The sequence below is a fragment of the Falco peregrinus genome, chromosome 9 (genome assembly GCF_023634155.1).
Source record: "Falco peregrinus isolate bFalPer1 chromosome 9, bFalPer1.pri, whole genome shotgun sequence".
NCBI classification, from domain to species: Eukaryota; Metazoa; Chordata; class Aves; order Falconiformes; family Falconidae; genus Falco; species Falco peregrinus.
The window spans coordinates 6,675,814-6,698,790 of NC_073729.1; the positions used below are offsets into that span (position 1 = coordinate 6,675,814).

Below are 22,977 nucleotides of genomic sequence, written 5' to 3' on the forward strand. Positions count from 1 at the left end.
TTTTCTGATGATGATGCAGGGGATTAATGGTCCGATCTTTTGCTGGCAAGTACTAGTGTATTACAGTGGAAGATGTGTTAGATTGCTTATAAGCTGCTTAATATCCTTGTGGTGTTTTATAGTGTAACTGGCTTAGTAATATGCTGTTGTAACTTTTAGAATGATATTTTGACACGTTAAGGAAAAATCAAGCTTAAAGAATGTTTGAAGCAATAAAAATAGTTTAAACAAAAATTTGAGTTTAAATTGCTCGGTGAGGTCTATACTCCTCAGCTGCTTTCTTTATGGGTGCTGGTTTTGTATCATTTGAATTTAGCTTTCAGTAGTTCTTAATAGATTACTTTTTTTTTTTATGTGGTTGGGGAACTTGTCAGCTGGCTGTTTAAATGAGAGAGATTAGGAGGCAGCTAACATGGAGTTGTGTGTGTCCTAGTGAGTAGAGTGGGAAGACTGGTTATGCTGGACAGTACGGTTCTGTGTGAGGAATGTGATTTAATAGACAAAGATTAAAAAGGGTTGCTCCAAATCTGGCTACAGTGCAGAAGTGTAATTTAGCAGGTTTTGCAACCTGATATAGGAGATAAAGTGAGAGTGTATTAGGATCGCATGTAATGCTTGTTCTTCAATGTTAAGTAACTCTTTGAAAGAAAGAGGCATCAACGGATTATATGGATAAACCTGTAATTTACTAACAACTGTCTTTCCTCTGACTGACTTTTAATACTTTTATTTTGCAGAATAATTTTCCCCATCCAAATTTCACAGCTGCCTTTAGAATCAGTCTTATGTCTGACTTTGTTTGGAATCCTAAATCAAAGTAGTGGGAGTTCTCCTGACTCAAATAAGCAGAGAAAGGGCCCAGAAATTTTGGGTCAGGTTTCTCTACCTCTTTTTGATTTTAGGCGGTAAGTATCCAAAATATATGGGTAAGACTATTAATATGATTTACTCCATATAAAGCTTACTCCACTCCCACAATAATAGTAACCGTTTCTCTGCCATTGAATGTAGTAGCCATGTAAGAATTGTAAACTATATTGCTACAGAAATAATGCATTGAATTAAATAGGGTACAAAACATGGTCCTGTGTCGCAGTATTTCCATCTAACTAGCTGAAAAATTTACCTGCTGGAGGAAGCTGAATATTGCTTGGATCAAAGTGGTTTTATTTGCTGGGAATGTACATAGCAACATGGGCCAAAAGAGGTCATGGTATTACCAGCTGTTTGTAACTATGCAGCAGTTCAGTGTGTAAGCATAACTCAAGCTGTCCTTTAAGGAGTCCACTGACATTCACATGTTGCCCTGTAAGTCATATGCAGGGAAAGTATGTGCCGGTGTCGCTGTACTGTATGTATAGTCTCCCCTCTACTAAAGGAGTATGGTCTTGGTAGGTGGCATTTCATGAGTTCTGACACCTGATGAGAAGACCTAAGAGTACGTTATACTGCCTGGAGGCAGTTCAGTCGGTATTCATATATATTTTAGCAGATAAGTGTTAAGAGCCAGTTCTCAGCCAACTTACGAGCCACGGTGATAGAAAATGCAACTTGCGAAAGAGTTTGCAGCAAGCCTTGGTTTCAGCAGGAGTAGTGTCTAGTGCAACATGAAATGGAACAGAATTCTTAAGAGCAGGTAAACAATGCATTACGCTTCCAGCGTGTCACTGGGAAAGAACCACTTAAGTTCCTAAATCTGGTAATATGGCAGCAAAATATAAGCTACCAAGAGAATAAAAATACTGTTAATAGATGTTTTTTTAAGGTATAGGTATATTTTCATAGATAAGAAAAATAAGCAGTTTCTTCCATCAACATGTTTTTGAGTAATAGAGAACTTGGGATATGCTGAAGTTAGTCTTTTTGATTCAGGGCTGGATTTAATTTAAAAAAAAAAAAATGAAAATAAAGGGATAATTAACAACTGTTAACAACTTAGGATGTATTTCAAGTTTGAACTAGCCTTCCTTCAGGTACAACTACTGGATCCTGTTATACCTTTTTCACTAAGAATGAAAACCCTACTATAACTCTCCTCAGTGAAGTGTTCCTGGATTTGTTCTAGTTGTCTTGTCCTTGAAATGTTTTTTATGAGGTGTATTCCGGAATGTTTATCACTTCAGTAGCTATTCCAGCAAAACATAAACCAATGGATTTGAACCGCAGATGCCAGAATTAGGCATGATGTTGCGCAAATGATGACACAATTGCAAAACAGCTTCAGGATTTATGCTTAAGATTTCAGATTTATATATGCTTCTAACTCCTAGGTCTTATTGGAAGCTTAAGTTATCTAATTGTCAACCAAGGCTGCAGAAAGACAACCAGGTTTTTCCTGGACTGTTACTTTGATGTATTGCTTACATCTGTTCCATGTGGGCTTCTGTTCTCTGGTACTAATATGGCTCTACTTGTTCTGCTTCCTCTTTTTATGGTGACAATTGCAACAGCTTGAGGGTGCTTAAAGAGTTTTTAGACTCTCTTGCGTTGCAAAGATGGCTGGCAGCTGCTTTGTCTCCACTGAAACTTGGTTTTATTTTCATGAATGATGCTTATTTCAGCCCTCTGCTAAAATGTATTTCAGACTCTCATATAAATACCACATTTCACAGTATTTGATTGAAAACATAGCTTTTGCTTTGATTTGAATTGCAAATTCATCTTGTCTTCATGCTGTGTGGTGTTCTCATAGCAGTTAGTTTGGGGAGAAAACTGTATTTTCTGTTTGTGCAGAGCACTACAATAGAATGCGTTGTGCCAGAGTTTACTGAATGGCTTGTATGTGACAGCTGTAGAGCTGCTAGTGGTCTCATCCACTTACAGTCTACATGAATTAAATTCAGACCTAGGTTATTAAAGATACTAGCGAAATATTCTAGTTAAATTTGAGAATGGCATCACTAGCAGGCAGGAGCTAAAACTTGTAGCGAACTAAAACACAGGAAGAAAAAAGTGATGGATGTGCTTTGGAAGAATCCATAGTCAAGTGAAAATCTCTTCAGACGAAGAGTGTGTGTGGGTAGCTTAAAATATCTTTGCTTGCGGATGAAACAGAAGCTGTGGCATGTACATTAAACTGGAGAATTATTAAAAAGAACAAGCTATTTGGTTACATTTTAGTGACATGATTAAGTAATTTTTACTGGCATCATAAGCTCCCAGTTAGTCAATATTTACATATAAAGAATTGTTCTTTTTCTGAAACACATATAAACCCAAAAGCATTTTTCAAAATGTATTTAAGGTTTGGCCTTCAACCAGTCTTTTGAGACCGTATTTTGATTTTTAAAGACTAATAACATTTTCTGTACCTAACATTTAGCCCTTAACTGATTTATGAAGTATCCTTAGTTGTGTATTACTACAGTTGGAAATGGTATTAATATTGGGAATAGACTGGCAAATACAAACACTTTTAGATTCTGAAAGTACGTATCAGATGGTGATGTCTATAATATTCCTATGCTGGTGTCTCTTTGAGAATGTAGGAAGGTGTGTGTTCAGCTCATTCCTCAGAGACAAAAGTGTTATTTCTCTCCTGTAAGAAATAGGGAGCACTTAATTTAGTTGGGTCATCTGTGTCAGCACTTTGCCTTTTCCACCTAGAAGTTGTATGCAATGCTTTAAAGGACTTACAGTCCAGAAGACATCCAGTGAAAAAGAAATAAATTGACAGTTGATGATTTTAGCACCCTTTTTTTAAGCTCCAAACTGTATTGGCTAGTGCAGTTTGATTTCCTGTGTTCTTTTCTGAAGATGGATGTTGAAATAGTTGTCGTAAGATGAATTCTTATCTCTGCAGTAGAAACACACACAGTTTGAAGTGCCTTCCTATACCACACTAATACTTTGGAATTGTTTCCTTGTAGTGACTGTTGATCTTCTCCAGATAGTATTTTAATAATTTCTTGTTGAAGCAAACGGATTGTGATGCTAATTACATGCTGCTTTTTCTCAGGTTGTTAACTTGTGGGACAAAGCTTTTGCAGCTGTGGACCTCATCACATCCGCGTCTTGTGTCGGGGATGGCCAGTAAGAAAGGAAATACGGAAAGAATAGTTTTGCAGGTTAGGTATAATTCTGACTTTATCTGGCTACGTTTTGTTTGAATATTGTAACTTGTAACTCCTACGTGAGTGGTAATAGATTAATTAATGTTTTGGGGAGAGTGTAAATATTGCTAAGTCATATTTGAAAGCCAGTATAGAATGGTGATTACTCAACATAAAGGACAAAATTGTGGAAAGCTGCTCTAAGTGTATACAAACCAGTTACTGAATCGTTATCTGGAGTAAGAGACATTGGCAGTGCCTTGGTAGTACACGGTGTCGCTACTGGGAGAGAACATCTTTGAAAAGCAGTTTATTGAAACGTATGCTGAGATGGGAGATGTCTAGACCCAAACAACAGTAATTCCAGTTTCTTTACAGAACATAAGCACCCCTCATTCTAAATTTTCTCTCCAAAGACCTTGTTAGGCATGGCCTAGCAGTCCCAAAACATGGTTGGAGCTGGTGGTTGAGTTCAAACTACTGGTGCAGATTTTAATCGTTCCGTGATCAGTCTCCACTCTAAGCATCCTCGTTGCACTTTTGAGGAGTACTCCAACTGCTGGATTGTGCAACAACACAACTGTCATATGTTTAAGGACCATAGTTATGTAGAAGAGTTGAGGTGGGAAAAAAATAAGCAGGAAACAGTAACTGTTACACATGTAGAACTAAAGATTTCAGGTGCCTAAACTGTGGTTAGTGGAAGTGTGAGCTTTCTGTACTGTTCTGAGGAACTTGCATTATGTTCGGGTTTTTTTTCAGATTGATTTCCCATCCCATGCTTTTGATATTGAATATAAAATTCCTCAAGCAGCAAAGACCACTGTGCATCATACCATAGAAACATTAGAAAAACCACTGAGAGAACGTCTCCTTACCATTCTCTCTAAGGATAATACCATTGGGTATGTACATCTCCTTCTAGCTATGGTCTTTTTGTACATGACAATTTGTGGCTAGGGTATGGAATGCTTATTTATTCTTAAATTTCCTTAATATAGTTGCAGTAGAATTTGAAGACATATAGAGAACTAAAGCAAGAGATTGAATTAAACTTGCAAAATAACAGTGTTGACTCTAATGAATTTACTTTCTATGGTGTCACAGTACTCTCCTTCTACAAGATTGCTACCTTTTGGCTGTCTGTTACATATGCCTATATCTGCTTGGCAGGTTTTCAGTTACAGGGAGCAGTGGCAGCTTCAGCAGTAGGTGTTTGTATGCCATCTGGCAGGCTTTCCCACTCATCTGCACCAAACTAACATTAACGTTTTGGTTTATTTCAGATTATACTAAAACTGTTGGGGTTTTTTTCCTGCCCAAATTATAACTCTGAACAACTGTTTCTGTAATGTTTGGGTCTTCATTCTGCTTCTTGTTTTGACTTTTGTGGAGGAAATAGCCATTTTAATTTCATTCCATTTTGCATGTTAAATTATCTGTATGTATACAATGACCAGTAGCATGGGTATTATTCAGGTGACTGTCTGTAGTGCGTGTTATAAACTGAAATGTTTTTGTCTGCAGGCTATCAAAAGAAGACAAAGAATTTTTGTGGGAGAAGAGACATTACTGTCATAGTCATACTAGTAGCCTACCAAAAATATTGGTTAGTGCCCCTCACTGGGACTGGGCAAGTCTTCCAGAAATATATTCGCTACTTCACCAGTGGCCTCCTTTATCACCCTTGGCTGCACTGGAACTACTTGATTCAAAGTAAGAAAAACAATGTAAATAAGTTCTGTCTGTGTGTTGTGCATTAAATAACTCTTCTTCAGTGAAAGATTCTGAGTGCCATTGCTGTGGAAAATATTTTTTTAATTTCTTGTAGCAATAGCTATATTTTCTCAGTTTTGAAGAACGTGTGCTTACTTTATTCATGTAGGCTTAACCAAATCATTTAGTGAATAGCAATAGTGATGAGGATTCTGAGATCTAATTTGCAACAGGTTAGCAAGCTGTACAGCCAAGTTATCGAGAAGTTTTGAGAGATAACTATGCTTGTCCTAAACACACACGTTTGCATCTTAGTTAATGAAGGGCTTCAAATTTATAGGTCCTTTATTGAGCTGTTACAGAAAAATCAATATTAAGTCTTTATCTAGCTGATATAAAAAAAAAAAAAATCCTACATGAACAGAATAAACTTCATGTGGATTTGTGGTGACTCTAGGTTTGCTGACCAGGAAGTACGAAATACAGCTGTGAATTGGATAGAGACATTAAGTGATGATGAGTTAACAGATTTCCTCCCTCAGTTCGTACAGGTAAGACTTTCTGCCTACACTGATGTTTGAATTTTTTTGTTTTGTTTTGAAAACCCAAAGAAATGGCTGATTACTAGCAGCAGAAGTGCAATTGCATGCCTCTCCGCTTAATGACCTTAATGCATAGTAGGAAAAGCAGTTTGGATAAATAATAGTTTTGTGACTGTCATGGATTTGTGGTGATTCTGTCTGTGCATTAGTCATAAAATCTCAGCCTTCATCTAGAACTAAATCCAGAACCAATTTATTTCATTTTCTTTGTATTTAGGCATTGAAGTATGAAACCTACCTTGACAGTGCTCTTGTCAAATTTCTTTTGGCTCGGGCATTGGGAAGCATTCGAATAGCACACTATCTATACTGGTAAGGTGTTCTTTGTTCTGTTGCTTATGTAATGTGTTTACTGTAGGATTACTATTTCCAGAAAAGATATTCTTATGTCATAGTTCATAACAATGAATGCTATGAATGGAGAGTATACAAAATATATATCCTGTTGGGTTTTTCATGAAAAAAAACCCCAGTACCTCCATGAGATGCAAATTTCTTGCCTCTTATATCCTGTATATCAGTAACTTCAGACGTATGTAGTACTGATTCATAAAAATACTCAAATATCTTAATATTGCATTGTTTGTAGTAGTTTCCTTAGGAAAATCTAACTTAAATTCTTTATTTCAGGCTTCTTAAGGATACACTGTACGATACAAAGTTTGGTGTAAGGTATGAGCAAATTCTTGGAGCTTTCCTTTCAATCTGTGGAAAAAGGCTGAGGGAAGAGCTGGAGAAGCAGACCAGACTGGTGCAGCTTTTTGGAATGGTGGCAGAAAGAGTAAAGCAAACTAGTGGATCTGCTCGGCAGGTGCGTATATATTTTTCATATTCTTTAGGAAGATTAGACAGAGTATAACCTCAAAACAATTCACGTAATTGCCTTTTTAATATAAGATCAATAAAATGTTACGTATAATATATAGGAAGAACTATTGCTCTGCATTTTAACATTAATGGCTTAATGAAAGTGATGTTCATCAAATTTGTCATCTAAAACATAAGATTGTGTGAAGTGAAAGGGTAAGAAAGGATGGTTTCTGTGTACAATAAACTGGAATTGGATTTAAACCTGTTATGCAAAAGAATAGGATATCTATTTATATGCTAGTGGTATGAACTTACAGTTTGATACTATGATGCTATCATCCGATTCAGTAAAAAAAAAAATAAACCCAAACCATACCCCACAAACTTGTGTGATTAGTGTTGTACTACTAGGCTTATGTATTTTACCTGCTGGTTTAGCTATTAAAATGTCTAACGTTCCTTTTGACACAGAGGGGTTAAAACACTCTCTTAAGAGTAGCTTTGTCCAGAAGTTTTCTGTAGGTGCTTCAGTTAGTCAACTGAGTATTTTTTTTTTTTTTCCTGCAGGCTGCCTTGCAAAATGGTATGGAACGTGTGCAGTTATTTTTCTTGAAGAACAAATGCCGTCTGCCTCTCAATCCCAGTCTTGTGGCAAAAGAGTTAAATATTAAGGTACTGCACATTCACAAAAACTTTGCCTATACATAATTTTTACAAATAAGTTTTGAAACTCTGAATAGAAAAAAAAAAATCAGTTGAGGTGCTTGAAAGCTGTTTATGCTGGGTGTGAGGGGGGATATTAAAAATTCTGATTGAACAAGGGCAGTGAAATTACCTTATCCCAGATAAAATTTATACAAACACTTGGGTAAAACCAGTGAAGGTACTTGTTATAAAAGTATATATCTGTAATAACTTACTAGGTCTTCAGACCCTGTCTCTTCTGAGACCAACAATCCTGATTATAGTGAAGCAGGGGACTGTTCAAAGTGCATGAAAAAGCCCTGTTTGTGGTAGCAATCAGAAGAGAAAATGGAGCAAGGCTGTCAGGTTCAAGCAATGAGTAGATAATGTGAAATAGGTGAAACTACCTGTTACTGGTTGTGTCCAAGAGATGCACTAAATCAAAGGAGGCAGACAGCTTTGCTTGACTGTGAAGGTTCAGTAAATAATAATGTAGGAGAAGCAGGTAAATTATTTTTCCAGAACACTGCAAGGTTTGACAATATCTGCTCAACCACAGTCTTGATTATATCATCATGCATGACTGAGAACCTAAAGGCCTGTAAACACTGGATTTAATCCTCTGTGGAGAGAGTTCATCTTGCTTTCCTTCTCTGCTGTAACTATTAAATCATGTGTGTGCACTTGAAAATAGATAAATGAGAAAATACTGTGAAACATGCAAATACTTGGGTTTTTATATTCTCTAGGTTTCAAAAAAAGCTGCTGATAAGACTGAATAAACCCTAGATAAATATCTTTCCTTCAAAATGTATAAAAGATCACTGTGCAACACTATTGGCTTTGGTACAATAATTCAACAAATAACAGCCAAAGGGCTCTTTATTCAAAGGAAGCATGTATTTGCCACAATTGCAATGTTAAAGTCTGAATAGACACATTGTGTGTCAAACCTGCTTGCTGTCAGAATGTCTTGTTTTCTGGTCTAGCAGGAATAGTCCTTCTTGAATATTAATACTAAATCTACTTGTAGGCATGTTCTTTCTTCAGCTCCAATGCAGTACCACTGAAAGTTGCACTGATAAATGCAGACCCTCTGGGAGAAGAAATTAATGTGATGTTTAAGGTAGGCTTTACATATGTATTGGAGAAAAAAGTTTAATGATAATTGATACCAGTGAAGTAGTGATTAACTTTAGCATAGACCACTATGCTTAGTTTTCTTGTGAGTTTGCTCCTGTGCATCTAGAATCCATTGTCTGTAGAGGCTGTTAAATGTGAAAGTAAGTCTACCACATGTGAAAGCTTCAATGTAGCCTGGCTTTCTTTTTAAGTGCATAGCTATGAAGAACTAAGTAGCATAATATATCTCTTCATGGAAATATAAAGCGATTAAAATCTGTGAAGTTTAGTTTTGATGAAAGTATATTATGTCTCTAACTTTTATTTTTCCATTCAAGGTTGGGGAAGATCTGAGACAAGATATGTTGGCTTTACAAATGATTAAGATTATGGATAAGATTTGGCTGCAGGAGGGACTGGATCTCCGGATGGTTATCTTCAAGTGTCTCTCAACTGGAAAAGACAGAGGTGCGCAACCAGATGCTGCCTCTAGTCTTTGCTCCCCCACCTCAATTTCTCATTACACTGGCAGAAAAATTTGTGTCGAGGCAGGCCCCAGAAACAGTGGAAGGCCAAAAGCCTTCCATGCAAGGAGCTTCAGAACGCAAGAGTGTAGCAAGTTCAAGTGTTCTGCATTTCCTGGTGGCTGAGTTGTATTTAAATTTGTTTCTTCTCTTGAGCCTTAAGATTCTCATGTGTTCTGTTGTCTGTGAACAGTGGTGCAAACATAAATATAATGATAAAAGCTAAGGCTTCTCTTGATGCCCTTATTGCAACACAAGAAAATAATGGTGCCATAGCAGAAAATGTAGTTACGGTGAAAAAGTATTCAAGACAAAACTGAAATACTAAGGTATTTGGAATCTTCTGCAATTGAGTCAGAGATGTACACTCATCCGTGTACTGAAACGTGCAAAAAGTGGGGGCATTGTAAATTTTTCCACATGCGCTGTTGCCTAGAATTGGTGTCATATGCTGGAAAAGGTTCTTTGGTAATATGAGGCTGTCTTCTAGGCTTGAAACTATGTCACAAACTCTTAAAGTTGAGTGTAAATACCGCCGTGCACCTTGAACGTGCTTTTTGCTAGTTTTCACTGATTCTCTAGAATGAGTCAATAGGAACCACAAGATCTTTAAGAAGATAAAAAATTTAAGTATTTCTTCAGTCAGGTTTTAGAACAGCATGATGAAAACTCTTCAGTATGTGGAAAAGGTGGAAATTCAGTTTTGCCAGACTAAGCAAAAGACTTCTATTTATGTAAGCCTTGCCTTTTAGAGAAACAGATGGCTTTTCTTCCTACTTTGAACAATGACTTAATTGCATAGCATGTTTCTTTTTTTGTTGCTGCTAATACTAGTATTCCTAAAGTACCTGAAGGATTAAAGTGGAAAAAAAAAATCAGTAGCTCTTGCCAAGCTAGAAGTAAAATTCTATTAAATGTTTTCCCTTTATGATTTAGCTGTGCAAATGTTTCTAGTAAATGGGTCTCCTAAATAAGGCCAGATGTAAAGCTCACTGCCTTATTTCTGGAGCAACAGTGTGGTCTGTTTCAACACCTGACAGCAGTTAAGTTACTAGATGATTTGTGTGTCAGTGTATGAGAAATCTCAGCACCAAAATATTTTGCAGTTATTGCTTACAGACCAATACTACTTTATGTAGTGGAAGGTAATTATTCAGAGTTTTAACTTGTGTATTCTAGCAACCATAACTAATTGTAGGAAAATAAGCCTAACTTGGATCTTTACATGCGTTTCATGCTATGCTTTGTAATGTAGTTTGTGGAAATGCCTGGTAGACTAATAGCACTATTTTATGCCTAACTGGGTTTTGAAAGAAGCTAGTCTAAGATAAGAAAATCCATCACTGTTAAAGTTTCTGCTAAATAATGAAAATGTAGTACAACTTAAGGAGATATTTAAATACGCTTTGTGGTCTTTCATATGAAGGCATGGTGGAGCTTGTTCCTGCTTCGGATACACTTAGGAAAATTCAAGTGGAATATGGAGTGACAGGTTCATTTAAAGACAAACCTCTGGCAGAATGGTTGCGAAAGTATAATCCTACCGAAGAGGAATACGAAAAGGTAACTTTTTTCAGTAGTATTCTTTTTTGAGAATCTTTTTAAAAAAGGGGTTAAATGCCATCCTAAGGAAGAATGAAATTCTTACTCCAGATGTTTTATTGAAACTTTTGTATCTTTGGGAAACTTCTGTTCCTATTCTTGAAAAAGAGCAAATAAAAATCCCTTCTATAACTAAAAAGGAGCCAGATGGGTTCTCAGGACTCTCATCAGAAGTTTTTATTAGATGTAGTAAAAATGTACTTCAAATTTAAGATAGAGAGGAATGGTGGCTGCTCTTAATTGTGGTTTAGGAGCAGCAGCCTCTTCTTTTACAAGCATATGGGCTTCTTTTGGCTACAAATTAACACACTGGAAAAATCAGTCTTGTGCCCTTTTCTCTGCTAACATTCATTTCTCTTCGGTCTTCAACAAGAAGACTAATTTCTGTTGTTTATTTTCTATTATTTAAAAAAAAAAACAACCTTTTTTGCTGGGGAATTTGATACCTGAAGATTTCTGCAAAGCTATCTGAAGAATACCGTTTGGAAAAAAAGCATATTTTAGGGCCTGTCTTGTCTGGCTTGGATTGCACACTTGTCAAGATTGACTGTTCAATGTGTGAATGCTGTTTTTCCCACTGATTTTATGTCAATTCACTTCTCTCTCTCTCTCTCTCTCTCTTCCCCACCAGGCTTCGGAAAACTTCATTTACTCCTGTGCAGGATGCTGTGTAGCTACTTATGTATTGGGGATTTGTGACCGCCACAATGATAACATAATGCTCCGAAACACAGGGCATATGTTTCACATTGACTTTGGAAAGTTTTTGGGCCATGCGCAGATGTTTGGTAGCTTTAAAAGGTATTTTCTATAGCTAAGTAATGTAGAGAATGAAGTGACTTTTCATATGTTTTTGTAAGTATAATTCTAATTTATAATTCCTATTATCTGCTGTTCTTGTTATGAAGCCAATATCTTCCAACGTAACCACAGTTCCCAGAATGCATTCGAACTTAACTGTATAGAATTAATTTTGAAAACGTTCCAGTTTCCTACCTATTTCCATATTCTGATAATTGGAACTGTTTTAAGATAAAGCACGTAGGCATATAGCTTTCAAATAAAATTACTGTTCTAGGTACTGGTAGTTCTAAATAAGGAATTTGGTCTCTTAAACATCATTTAACTTCACTGCTTCCAAACTGCACTCATTCCTTTAGAAATTTGTTTTATACACACTTGGCAAATCTCAATGGGAGTTTCCTTACAGTAGTTACGAAAGCAAAGTATTTTGGTACAGGAAAAGATGAAAAGATTAATATAAGTTTTTATTGATATGTGGGAGCCTTGTATCTTAACAAATGTTGGTGTCATATTTTTCCAGGAATGTTGGCTAAAACTGTAATACAGTTTCACTTTTTCAGCTACATTTATGCCATTATGTATTGCATGCTAGTTAGGTAAACTTTCTAAATGAATGAGAAATTGAGTGCCAGGACTTTTACGTTTTCTGAATATCTGAGTATCTCAATGTGAAACTAATGAGAACAGGTGCTGGCTCATAAAAGCAGTAGTGAATGTCAGTGTTACAAACCTGCTGTTCACTTTTTTCTGTATTTGCTACCCCTCTGTGTAGGGGAAGATAATCTAGGATACAGGATGTTTTAGTAGTGATATATTAGTGATAATATAGTTACTACACTTGGTTTAGTGTGTTATGGCTTCCAGAAATGAGGTGTGGAAGGCACTGTAAGGTAACCTGACTTCCAGGTGTGGCTGCAGATCTGCTGTAGGTCCAGTACCATGTGAATGTGCTGGCAATCTGAGATAGCACTAAGGAAGAGCTGAACCCAACCCAAAAAAGTAAAATGGCATTAATGAATCATTTAATATCATTACCTTGGGGTGGGGGTGGAGGGGGAGCAAGAAGCACGTGACAGCGAATAGACCTTGTACTTAACTCCTGAATTCTGTGCCTTTTGAACAGGGATCGAGCTCCTTTTGTGCTAACATCGGATATGGCTTATGTCATTAATGGTGGTGAAAAACCCACTATCCGCTTTCAGTTGTTTGTGGATCTCTGTTGTCAGGCTTACAATTTGATAAGAAAACATGCAAGCCTCTTCCTTAACCTACTCTCATTGGTAATAATTTTATTAAATTCAATTGAAACTTGATAGATCTGTCATGTTGGGTTGTACTAAATGCTATGCTTATGTTGCAGAAACCTTAATGCATGCTTTTAAAAAATCAGATCTACTTTATAGGGAGGTTGTATTTAGAGGGGGTTACAAACTTTTTTAACTACCTGCCTGTTTCCTGAAAATCAAAAACTAAGACTGCAAAGTGTTTAACTGCTTTTAATGTACCCGAAATGGTGAATAACTGCTGATTATAAGTAACCATTGGCTATTGCTGTTAGCATTTAAAAGTTCAGTGCAGCTTCAAATGAATCTAAGGGTCTAAGTTTTAATCATTTCAATGTTAACTCATATTGGGTTTTTTGCATTAAAACTGTAAATTTTAATTTCTTGCAGATGCTTTCTTCTGGGTTACCAGAACTAAGTGGGGTTCAGGACTTGAAGTATGTCCAGGATGCTCTCCAGCCCCAAACAACAGATGCAGAAGCTACCATTTTCTTTACAAGGTACTGGATGAGTGAAAAGTGTCTATTTTGTTGGACTAAAATGTCCGCTATCTTCCTCTTAATGGGAGCTTTCTGCTATGAAAAAATGTATGAGGATGTTCACAAACACGTCTGTAGAATTTGAATAGTTATGCTGTACAATCATAAAACATGTTAATCAATGAACTATATAAATAAGATCGGTTTCATGTAAGGTTAATATTTGTGCTAAAATTGCCTTTAAAAGCAACATGGTGTAAAAAAAACTTGTTTGAGATATGGAGAATAGATATTCTGGCTGTGTTGAGACTTGCATTTTGAATACAGGCTAAATTGGTTAATAGCAGTGTGTATGATCGGAACCTTGTAAAGTATTGTAAAGAAGTTCTCTCTTCCAATAAGTGTGTTTGCATACTGGGGAGGGAGGGGATGATGCTCCTGTGTAGTAAGTGGGGTTTGTATATAGTGTAACTGAGTTGTTCCTATGTGTTACAAAATGTGGAGTTATACTTCATTTTAAACATACAGGGGAAACTGCAGTAATATGCCTGCAATTTTAGAGTCAGTCATCATAGTCATGGAATGGTTTGGGTTGGAAGAAACTTCAAAAAAATCTAGTCTAGCCCCCCTGCAATGAGCAGGGACATCTTCAGCTGAGCAGGTTGCTCGGAGCTCTGTCCAGCCTTGAATGTTTCCAGGGATGGGGCATCTACCACCTCTCCAGGCAGCCTATGCCAGTGTTTCACCACCCTAATTGTAAAATGTTTCTTCTTTATATCTAGTCTGAATCTCTTCTCTGTTAGTTTAAAACCATTGCCCCGTACGTATCACAACGGGCCCCGATAAGTCTGTCCCCAGCTTTCTCATAAGCCTACTTTAAGTATTAAAAGGCTGCTATGAGGTTTCCCTGGAGCCTTCTCTTCTCTAGGCTGTACAACCCCAGCTCTCTCAGCCTGCCCTCACAAGTAAGCTGTGCCAGTCCCCTCTAGTTATTTTTGTGGCCCTCCTCTAGGCCTGCTCTAGCAGGCCCATGTCTTCCCTGTACTGAGGGCTCCGAAGCTTGACACGGTACTTCCAGGTTTTTTATGAACCCTGGAAAGCCTTCACTGCTTGAAAAATGACAAATTCCAGAGTTTGGATACAGAATCTTCTATTAAATGTTGATAGGAAAAAACTGTTTCTCTGTGAGTAAGAAATTTAAGTTTTGTTTTTCTTAGACTTAAGTCTGATTCATTGACAGAACCACTTTTCTGTGCTTTGACGGTATTTTTTCTTTTCTAGGTTGATTGAATCCAGTCTGGGAAGTGTTGCCACAAAGTTTAATTTCTTCATTCACAATTTGGCCCAGCTGCGTTTCTCAGGTCTACCTTCTAATGATGAAGCCATCCTCTCATTTTCTGCTAAAACATATTCTCTTAAACAAGATGGCAGAATCAAACAAGTGTCTGTGTTTACATATCAGAAGAGATACAACCCAGATAAACATTATGTAAGTGTGTGGAATCTTTCTGCACTCAGTGAAGACACTGTGCATTTTTTTCCAACCAGATATGTTCTCCTTCTTGTCGTAAGATCAGTACTTAATCACAGAGATTTAGTCCAGGGGAAGCTTGCCATGTTCAGCCTTAAGTAGCTGGCTTTGAGGTAGACAACTAGATTCTCTTTATTGACAGATATTTAGTAAATACAGATGTATAAATTTACTAGTTCAGTGAGGGATTAATCCTTAAGGTCAGATTTAGGGTGAGCTGAAGAGTTCTCTGAAGTCTTGACTGCACTGACTACAGCGAGAGCCTAGAAGCCTACACCAGTGTTGACACCCCAAGACTGAGCCCTACTGTGGATGACTTAAAAGTAAAATCAAAACTCATAATTGAACTCTTGATCTTGCTGGGAACGGGCAGCTTGCTTCCTGGCGAAGAACAGGAGTTGTATTGGCTCTGGCTGGGATCGAGTTATCTTTCTTCACAGTGGTCCACACAGTGCTGGTTTGGATGTTTAACTGAAACTGTGTCAGTAAGACACAGTTAGCTTGGCTGTTGCTTGTGCGGTGTCAAGGCTTTCTCATTTTCTACCATTTCGGCCCTGTTTTCCCCCTCTGCTCCCTGCAGTGTGTAGGCTGTGGGTGCGTGAGGAGTTGGGAAGAGACACAGCAGGGATAGCTGACCCAAACTAGCCAGAGATACCCCATAGCGTATAGTGTCGTGCTCAGCAATAAAAACTGGGGGTAGAGGAAGAAAGTGGGGGATAGGAGGGTGTTGTCTTCCAAGGTGGCTGTTGCCTGGGGACTAGCTGGGCATGGATCTGCTTGTAGGAGGTGGTGAGAGATTGTCTTTGCATCACCTCCCCTCCCAAGGACTGTCTTCATCTCAACCCACGGGTGTTCTCACTTTTGCTCCTTATTTCTGTCCCATTGGTGAGGGGGTGGGAGTGAGTAAGCGGCTGCGTGGGTGTTTAGCTGCTGGCCAGGGTACACCAGCCACAGGAGTGCTAGAGTACAGGCTGGTCGTTTTAGCATCTGATAATAGTCTTCAGAATGAAGACACTTCTGAAGAAGGATCTAGAAGGAAGCAGAAAGGACAGAACTAGTACTGGTGGAGATGATTTATAAAAGATGGGGATCTGAGTCATGCTTACATAATTACCATTCTGTAAAATGGCTCCTTCCTGAGTAGAAGCCATTAAGTCAAACACTCTATGGCTTTGTTCTGACCTTCCATTAAAGTTGTATTTGCTCTGCCTAAGTAAAAGCATCATTTGGTGTATTCATGTACCTACACTTCTAGTCAGTCTTACTAGGGGCAGCAAGCATTACAGTGCTGTTAGACCTGGGTTACACGGTAGGACTTGTATTAATATTTGTGTATGTGTAACAATGGTCTAATATTTTTTTTTACTTCTGTACCACTATTTGTTGGCCTTGAGTAGTCAGCTCAAGCTGTGTTTTCCTCAAGTTGTTTAAAAAGTAAGCTAGACTGATACATGCAAAATGTACATCTCTTTCTAAGTTTTATTTGCTGTAAATGTCTTAATCTAGTAAGACATGAGCTAGAGATGGTAGAACAAAGTTGAATAAAGCTAGAAGTGAAGAGCAGCTTTGTACTGAATTGCTGTCGAGTCCTCCTGGTGGAAGCCAAAACAGCCTCTTATCTTCCAGAAAGTGTTAAAAAGATGTAATCGTCTTCTGTCTAGACTGTTAAACCTCTTCCTGGTTGCCTGTGTTTTTAAAGTATATGTTTAACGCATTTGCCCATTAAATGAGTCCACTGGATTGAGTTTTCCATGCAGTTTCTTAACCTTCCTTTCCCTTTCATAATAATGTGAATAATTGCATCCTGTGACTGTACCCAGTATTTTTAAAAATTCTTTTTCTATAATGCAGTACACTTACACCCGCCTACCAAATTACCACCTTAAAAGCAGAATCCTTTAGAATCTTCAGAGAGTTAGACTGAAAAAAATTAGGCATTCGTTTCCTCCATAGTCCACACTTGAAAAGTTTTGTGGTAGCTCTGGCCCTACAGATACATGGCTAGATGTAATCCCACACTAATGGGTTAAATTTTTTATGCCTGCTATGTGGTGTGAACTTACAATGAGGCTTAAAAGGGAGAATGCAGACAACTTAGTGTTAACTGCCTTTATCCCCCTGTCAGATGTGTATCTACTTTATGAGAAGATCTTGTGATGGTACTTTGCACGACGGTAAGGCTAGTTAGAATTTTAACTCTGCTATAAGAAGCAAATGCTGTTAATGGGATATATATGTTGGAGAAGGACTGCCATAGTAGAAAGATGTAATTGTGAAGAAAATTACATTGTTAAGTCAGTTCTATAAATACTGTTACTACTTTTATCTTTGTGTTTTTGTGTTTTGGGCAGATCTACGTAGTGAGAGTTTTGAGAGAAGGGCAAGTTGAGCCAACATTTGTCTTCCGAACATTTGATGAGTTCCAGGAGCTCCACAATAAACTTGGCATTCTCTTTCCTCTCTGGAAGTTACCAGGGTATGTTCCTAACTCACTCATCGCTGTTACAATGGAAGCAACAAAACTGTTTCCAACTGGGTGGAGGAAGAAATAGCTTGAAATGGAGACAAAACTGCTGATGGGCAAACTAGATGTCAAAGTTGGCAATTCAGGGAAAGAACTGTTTTGTCTAAGTTCTAAGGAGGAGAGTCAGAGGAACAACTTGGTGTCTTTAGTCTTGTGTGTTGTATCACGGGAAACAACTGTCTGTGAATTTTTCCTTGCTTCTCTGTGATGTTGTTACTTATTAGTGTGCTGTGTTTCCACTCATGTTTGACATAAAAAAAAAAAAGCATGTCAGCCCTTCAGGATGGAAATGACAATAAAATCTAGCTGTACGTACTTGAGATAAATTAACTGAAAACTCTTTATCTTGTTCTTCCCTTGCAGCTTTCCCAATAAGATGGTTCTGGGAAGAACACATATAAAAGATGTAGCAGCTAAAAGAAAAGTGGAGCTCAACAGCTACATACAGAGTCTGATGAACAGTTCTTCAGAGGTGGCAGAAGTGAGTTCAAATAACCTAAACAAATTCAACGCAAGTTTTCAGGTTTTGGTGCTTGTTAACACTTAAACTAATATGTAATGTTGCTTCCAAACTTAGTGTGATCTTCTTTATACATTTTTCCATCCATTACTTCGTGATGAGAAAGTGGAAGGAATAGATGGAATAGCCAGACCTACAGGTAGGTAATGTTTTTTGGGGATATTTATAAATTGGATGACTATAGTATGACAGCTTTGCAATATGATATTTTTTAAGTAATTTTTAAATTAACTGTAGTGTTCTTTCATTGAAAACTTTGCATCCCTGTTTTTCCAAATGTTGCTGTGTACAGTATCAAGGAAATAAAAAAGCATACCAAAAATTGCACGGTATTATGGTCATAATGTGATCACTTGGGCTTGCTTATGGCTTGACTGAATTATTCGAGTTTTTACTCTAAATGTTCAAGTTAGTTTTTACATAAGAATGGAAAAATCTTTAAAAACTATAGCCTTGCCTTCTTATTAGGGAACCAGAAATAAAATCAGAAACTGAAGTTGGTCGCAAGGCTTGTATGTTTTTTCCCCGTATATAATAAGTAAGTGTAGTACTGATGAAAACATACGAATATTACAGAGGAAATAATTGTGTACTTTTTCAGATGTAAGTCCATCAAGTCCTACCTCAGGCAAAGTGGGAGGAGAAGTGAAGCTATCCATATCATATAGAAATAGCACTCTGTTTATCATGGTGATGCACATTAAAGACCTGGTAAGTAGAGATACTGAGCTCACTGCCAAAAAGTGTTTCCATTCTGTCCATTACAGTCTTGACTCTGATCCAGGAATGTGAAACTTTGTTCCTCCAAATTTTCCAACTGCCTATTTAAGTGCTGCCTTTGGTTAGCTTGATTGAGAAGTCTAGATACTCAAAAGTAAATATTCAAATAGGTATGCACTAAAAAGTTTTCGAAAACTTGTTTTGTTTTTGGATTGTAGGTTACAGAAGATGGTGCAGATCCAAATCCCTATGTAAAAACATACTTACTTCCTGATACACACAAGACGTCCAAACGCAAAACCAAAATCTCCCGGAAGACAAGAAATCCAACTTTCAATGAAATGGCAAGTTAATTTGTGCAGTAACTCCCTATGGTTTGCTATTGTCTCTTAGTCAAAGTAGTAATTAAAACATTGTCTAAAAAATCTACAAAGATATATAAATGGGAAAGGAATTTGTTTCAAACAATTTGCCTTGTTTAAAAAAAAACAAAACAAAAAACCAAACACAAACCAAAAAACCCCAACCAAACAAAAAAACCCTAAAGCAACTGAGTAGATAAATGTACTATTACAAGTAAGCAGAAATTTCTTAGACTGACTCCTCAGAGTAATGGGGAGGAGGAAAAGAATCTTAAGACTAAAGATCCCCCTGCCCTGGATTCACTGATTCATCACGTGAAGAAGAATGAATTCAGAAGTCTCGGCATGTAAACAGTACTTCCATCTGAAAATACTGGTCCTTTTTAAACAATGTTGGGAGCACAAAATAAAATAGGAATGTGCTTCAGCCCATCCTCTGAGAAGTGGACATAGTGAATGGTCATAATGTGTAGTTAAAACATCTGTCAGTGGTTAGGCAGGCAGAAGAAAGGGTGGTCTATGTAACTTTGTTTGGATAACCAAAAAATTCTTCTTACCTCCTAGCTTGTGTACAGTGGATACAGCATGGAGACTCTGAAACAGAGAGAACTTCAGTTAAGTGTGCTCAGTGCAGAATCGTTACGTGAGAACTTTTTCTTGGGTGGAATTACACTCTCGCTAAAGGACTTCAATTTGAGCAAGGAGACTATTAACTGGTATCGACTAACTGCTGTACCCTATCTGTGAACTCATTTCTATGCCTGAGTGAGACCAGAACAATTGTATTCACTTGTCCTTTGTGCATCTTCCTACTCAAAGATGACTTGCACGTCTGAAGAGACTCTGCATTTCAACAGATATGTTGGACCAACATTCATATAGCCTAATTTGGAGGATTTCTAGAAAACCTGGTTTATGCTTATGCAACATTATCAAAGCATCATTGTAAATGTTTAAGGGTTGCAGTTAAAAGGAGGAGTTTTTAAACCATCCATGGAAATGAAATGAACAGTTTGACCATGCTGGTTGGTTAAACCTTAACTTAATCCTTAGGCCTGTGGATATAGTGCATTTTTGCTTCTAATTTGTTACCTGTGTGTCATCCATGGCATGATGCTGGAGAACATCAAAGAAATGATATATTTTAGGACTACAGTCCCACTACTAACTAGACATCACAGAAACAATGATGGGTAAAACTTTAGTGACTTCATGCATACCTATAGAAATGAAGGTGGAAGGGCTGGAGAAATTCCTTAGCATTGCATTTAATCCCAGTTCATTCTTCTCTAAGACTTACTGGAGTGCGTGCCAATAATGGAAGTTGTAAATAATGGTGCCTTATAATTCAAATGCTTCTCTTTTACCTCATTTCTGGTATTTAAATATGTATACATGTGAACTTTCAGCTCCTTAAAAAGGGGGAAAGTTCTCATATTTGATACATTGCAGGTCCTACTGGAAGTATTTTCCTGAGATGTGCTACTTAAAAATAACATCACTTACAACTGATCATCATAGTTAGTGCAACTTAGAAATTTTTTTCTACGCATGGTCTCAGAAATTGAGTGAAGACTGGTTGAATGTGGTGCCGTAGGAAATGGGCCCAGCTTTTCAGTGTTTTGAATTGTCTTGATTTCTAGAATTTCTAAATACTGTAGTGATTAAATGTGGAACAGATTCAAACACTAAATCCACAGTGGCATTGGCACCTGTACCTCCAGGTGAAGGATGGGCTCTAGTTAAAAAGCGTAACTGCTGGATGAATTGCAGGCCAAAAATGAGTTGCAGTAACAGCTTTGAGAGAGGAACTTGGTCACTTCTTTTAACAGCTCACAGCAATACTGTTTCTCACTCCCAGTAAGAATTAATTCAACTACAAATACTTTATTCCAAGGAACATTAGATTGGAACTATTTTGTGACGGTGGAGTACAAGTGTCACTATCGCCTCTTAATACCACTGGTTACTTAATTGGGTGTTTCTGCACTACAGCCATACCCTTTTTATTCACCTTAGTGTTTGGAATGATTATTTCTGTCTAAACAAAGCTATGGAGTTGCACACTTCTTTTTAGTACTAAATCTTGAAGCAAGACAACAGCCTATCACCACTGACTGGGACTAGCGTGAATTTTTTCAAGTAAAATATGCAACTATGAATGAAGACGCAATACGGGGAAAGCCTTTGATGTACCCAACACTAAAAACCTATTTCATAATCTAGTTTTTTCCTTTCCCTGCTACTGACCAATCTCCCTTCACTACAGAAGAGAGAAGTAAACTTGAATCTCCTGGTGCCTAAAATATTCATGGTCCAATTTTATAAGAGTTATTACAATTAAGAATATCCTGAATGTTAGAAACTGGGTTGATACAAATGGGCGCTAACACATCCCAGTTTTATTAGGCATCTTGCTAATTAGGCCTATTTTTCATTTAGTATATAGACTGTAAATAAATTATATAACTTACTAGATATATTTCCTGCTTACTTGACGCTTTTGAGACTTACTCCATTCCATCATTAGAATCACAAGTCACTTCAACACAGGAAAGTAGACTACTGTTTTTGTGAAACGTTCCATTGTGAAATAAAATGAAAGCAATATGTACTGCCTTTTTTGCAGTTTGCTATTAAAGCACAGTGTCTTACAGCACAAAATACTAAAGTAATTTAAAAAAGAATATTTGCAGTTTTAACAGTTGTCTGGACTCTGAAGAAAATGTATAGTACTGTATTATTGTTAGCACATGTCCTGACTTCTGATTTAATCTTCTTCATAGCTTAACTCATTTTGTGCCTTTCCCTTCCTTTCCAAAGTAGTCACTGGCTGAAGCTTTTTCTGGTCACGGATTTTTGTCTGTGGGATCTGGCCTTGGCTGCTCCTCCCACACAGAGGAACAGCACCAACCTTGTACCTCTTAGCAGTGTTCTCAATTAAGAAAGAAAAGTGATTGTTGCAATAAGATTTTAATGTACTATATTAAAAAAAAAAAAAAGGATGTGAAAGAGGAAAGTACTCACTTGGGGTGAAATTTACCAGTACACTAAGTAGCTTGAAAATGTAGTTTTAACAGCTTTTTGTATATTCTTTAATGAAAAGAAAAAAAAAAAAATTCTTTATGCAATGTATGACCTGCAGCCAGAACTACAGCTGTCTAGTCAGACCTTGTTTTGGTATTTCAGATTTAACAGCTTGTGCTTAGACCTCTTCCTTTTCCCTATTAACCTGGAACTTTGCACTGAAATTTTTATTATTGCCTTTTTACTATCTACAGCTACCTGTCTCTGGATGCACATGCGCTCTTTTATCGAAAGTCCTTTTCTCTATTTTTACAACTCGGGTTGTGTGGAACCTGCCTTCTCTTACGCGGACACTGTGACTGAGGTAGTGCTAGAGGTGATGAAATTCAGTGAGAGCAAATGGTTTGCCTCCCTTTGTCTGGGTATGTCAGAACCAAATACTTTAAATAAATGAGCTCCTTAGTAAAGGTGTACAGTATCGCCCTCCGTCGTGCCCGTGCCGAGCGGGTTTAATGTGACTCCGTAACTGTCCTGTAAGTATATTAAACACTATTCTCAGAAAAAAAAAAAAAAATAAAAAATAGAGTGCTGGTCTTCACTGCCCGCCGGGCCTGG

The 22,977-nt window shown here is 37.4% G+C and overlaps 1 protein-coding gene across 4 annotated transcripts in view; it reads left to right on the forward strand.

The window, feature by feature from the left end:
* Positions 1 to 22,829, forward strand: part of PIK3C2A (phosphatidylinositol-4-phosphate 3-kinase catalytic subunit type 2 alpha) — a 53,959-nt gene extending 31,130 nt beyond the window's left edge. For all 4 annotated transcript variants that reach the window (XM_055813534.1, XM_055813533.1, XM_055813536.1 and 1 more), the window contains 21 exons: positions 738 to 905; positions 3,959 to 4,067; positions 4,815 to 4,957; positions 5,580 to 5,768; positions 6,226 to 6,319; positions 6,588 to 6,682; positions 7,001 to 7,181; positions 7,748 to 7,852; positions 8,898 to 8,990; positions 9,325 to 9,454; positions 10,937 to 11,073; positions 11,744 to 11,913; positions 13,040 to 13,196; positions 13,590 to 13,699; positions 14,960 to 15,167; positions 17,561 to 17,685; positions 18,097 to 18,214; positions 18,311 to 18,392; positions 18,855 to 18,964; positions 19,192 to 19,317; positions 19,900 to 22,829. In XM_055813534.1, the coding sequence (XP_055669509.1) occupies positions 738 to 905; positions 3,959 to 4,067; positions 4,815 to 4,957; positions 5,580 to 5,768; positions 6,226 to 6,319; positions 6,588 to 6,682; positions 7,001 to 7,181; positions 7,748 to 7,852; positions 8,898 to 8,990; positions 9,325 to 9,454; positions 10,937 to 11,073; positions 11,744 to 11,913; positions 13,040 to 13,196; positions 13,590 to 13,699; positions 14,960 to 15,167; positions 17,561 to 17,685; positions 18,097 to 18,214; positions 18,311 to 18,392; positions 18,855 to 18,964; positions 19,192 to 19,317; positions 19,900 to 20,082 (2,833 nt within the window). In that variant the 3' untranslated portion in view covers positions 20,083 to 22,829. The remainder of the gene's footprint in view (positions 1 to 737; positions 906 to 3,958; positions 4,068 to 4,814; positions 4,958 to 5,579; positions 5,769 to 6,225; positions 6,320 to 6,587; positions 6,683 to 7,000; positions 7,182 to 7,747; positions 7,853 to 8,897; positions 8,991 to 9,324; positions 9,455 to 10,936; positions 11,074 to 11,743; positions 11,914 to 13,039; positions 13,197 to 13,589; positions 13,700 to 14,959; positions 15,168 to 17,560; positions 17,686 to 18,096; positions 18,215 to 18,310; positions 18,393 to 18,854; positions 18,965 to 19,191; positions 19,318 to 19,899) is intronic.
* Positions 22,830 to 22,977: the final 148 nt, after the last annotated feature.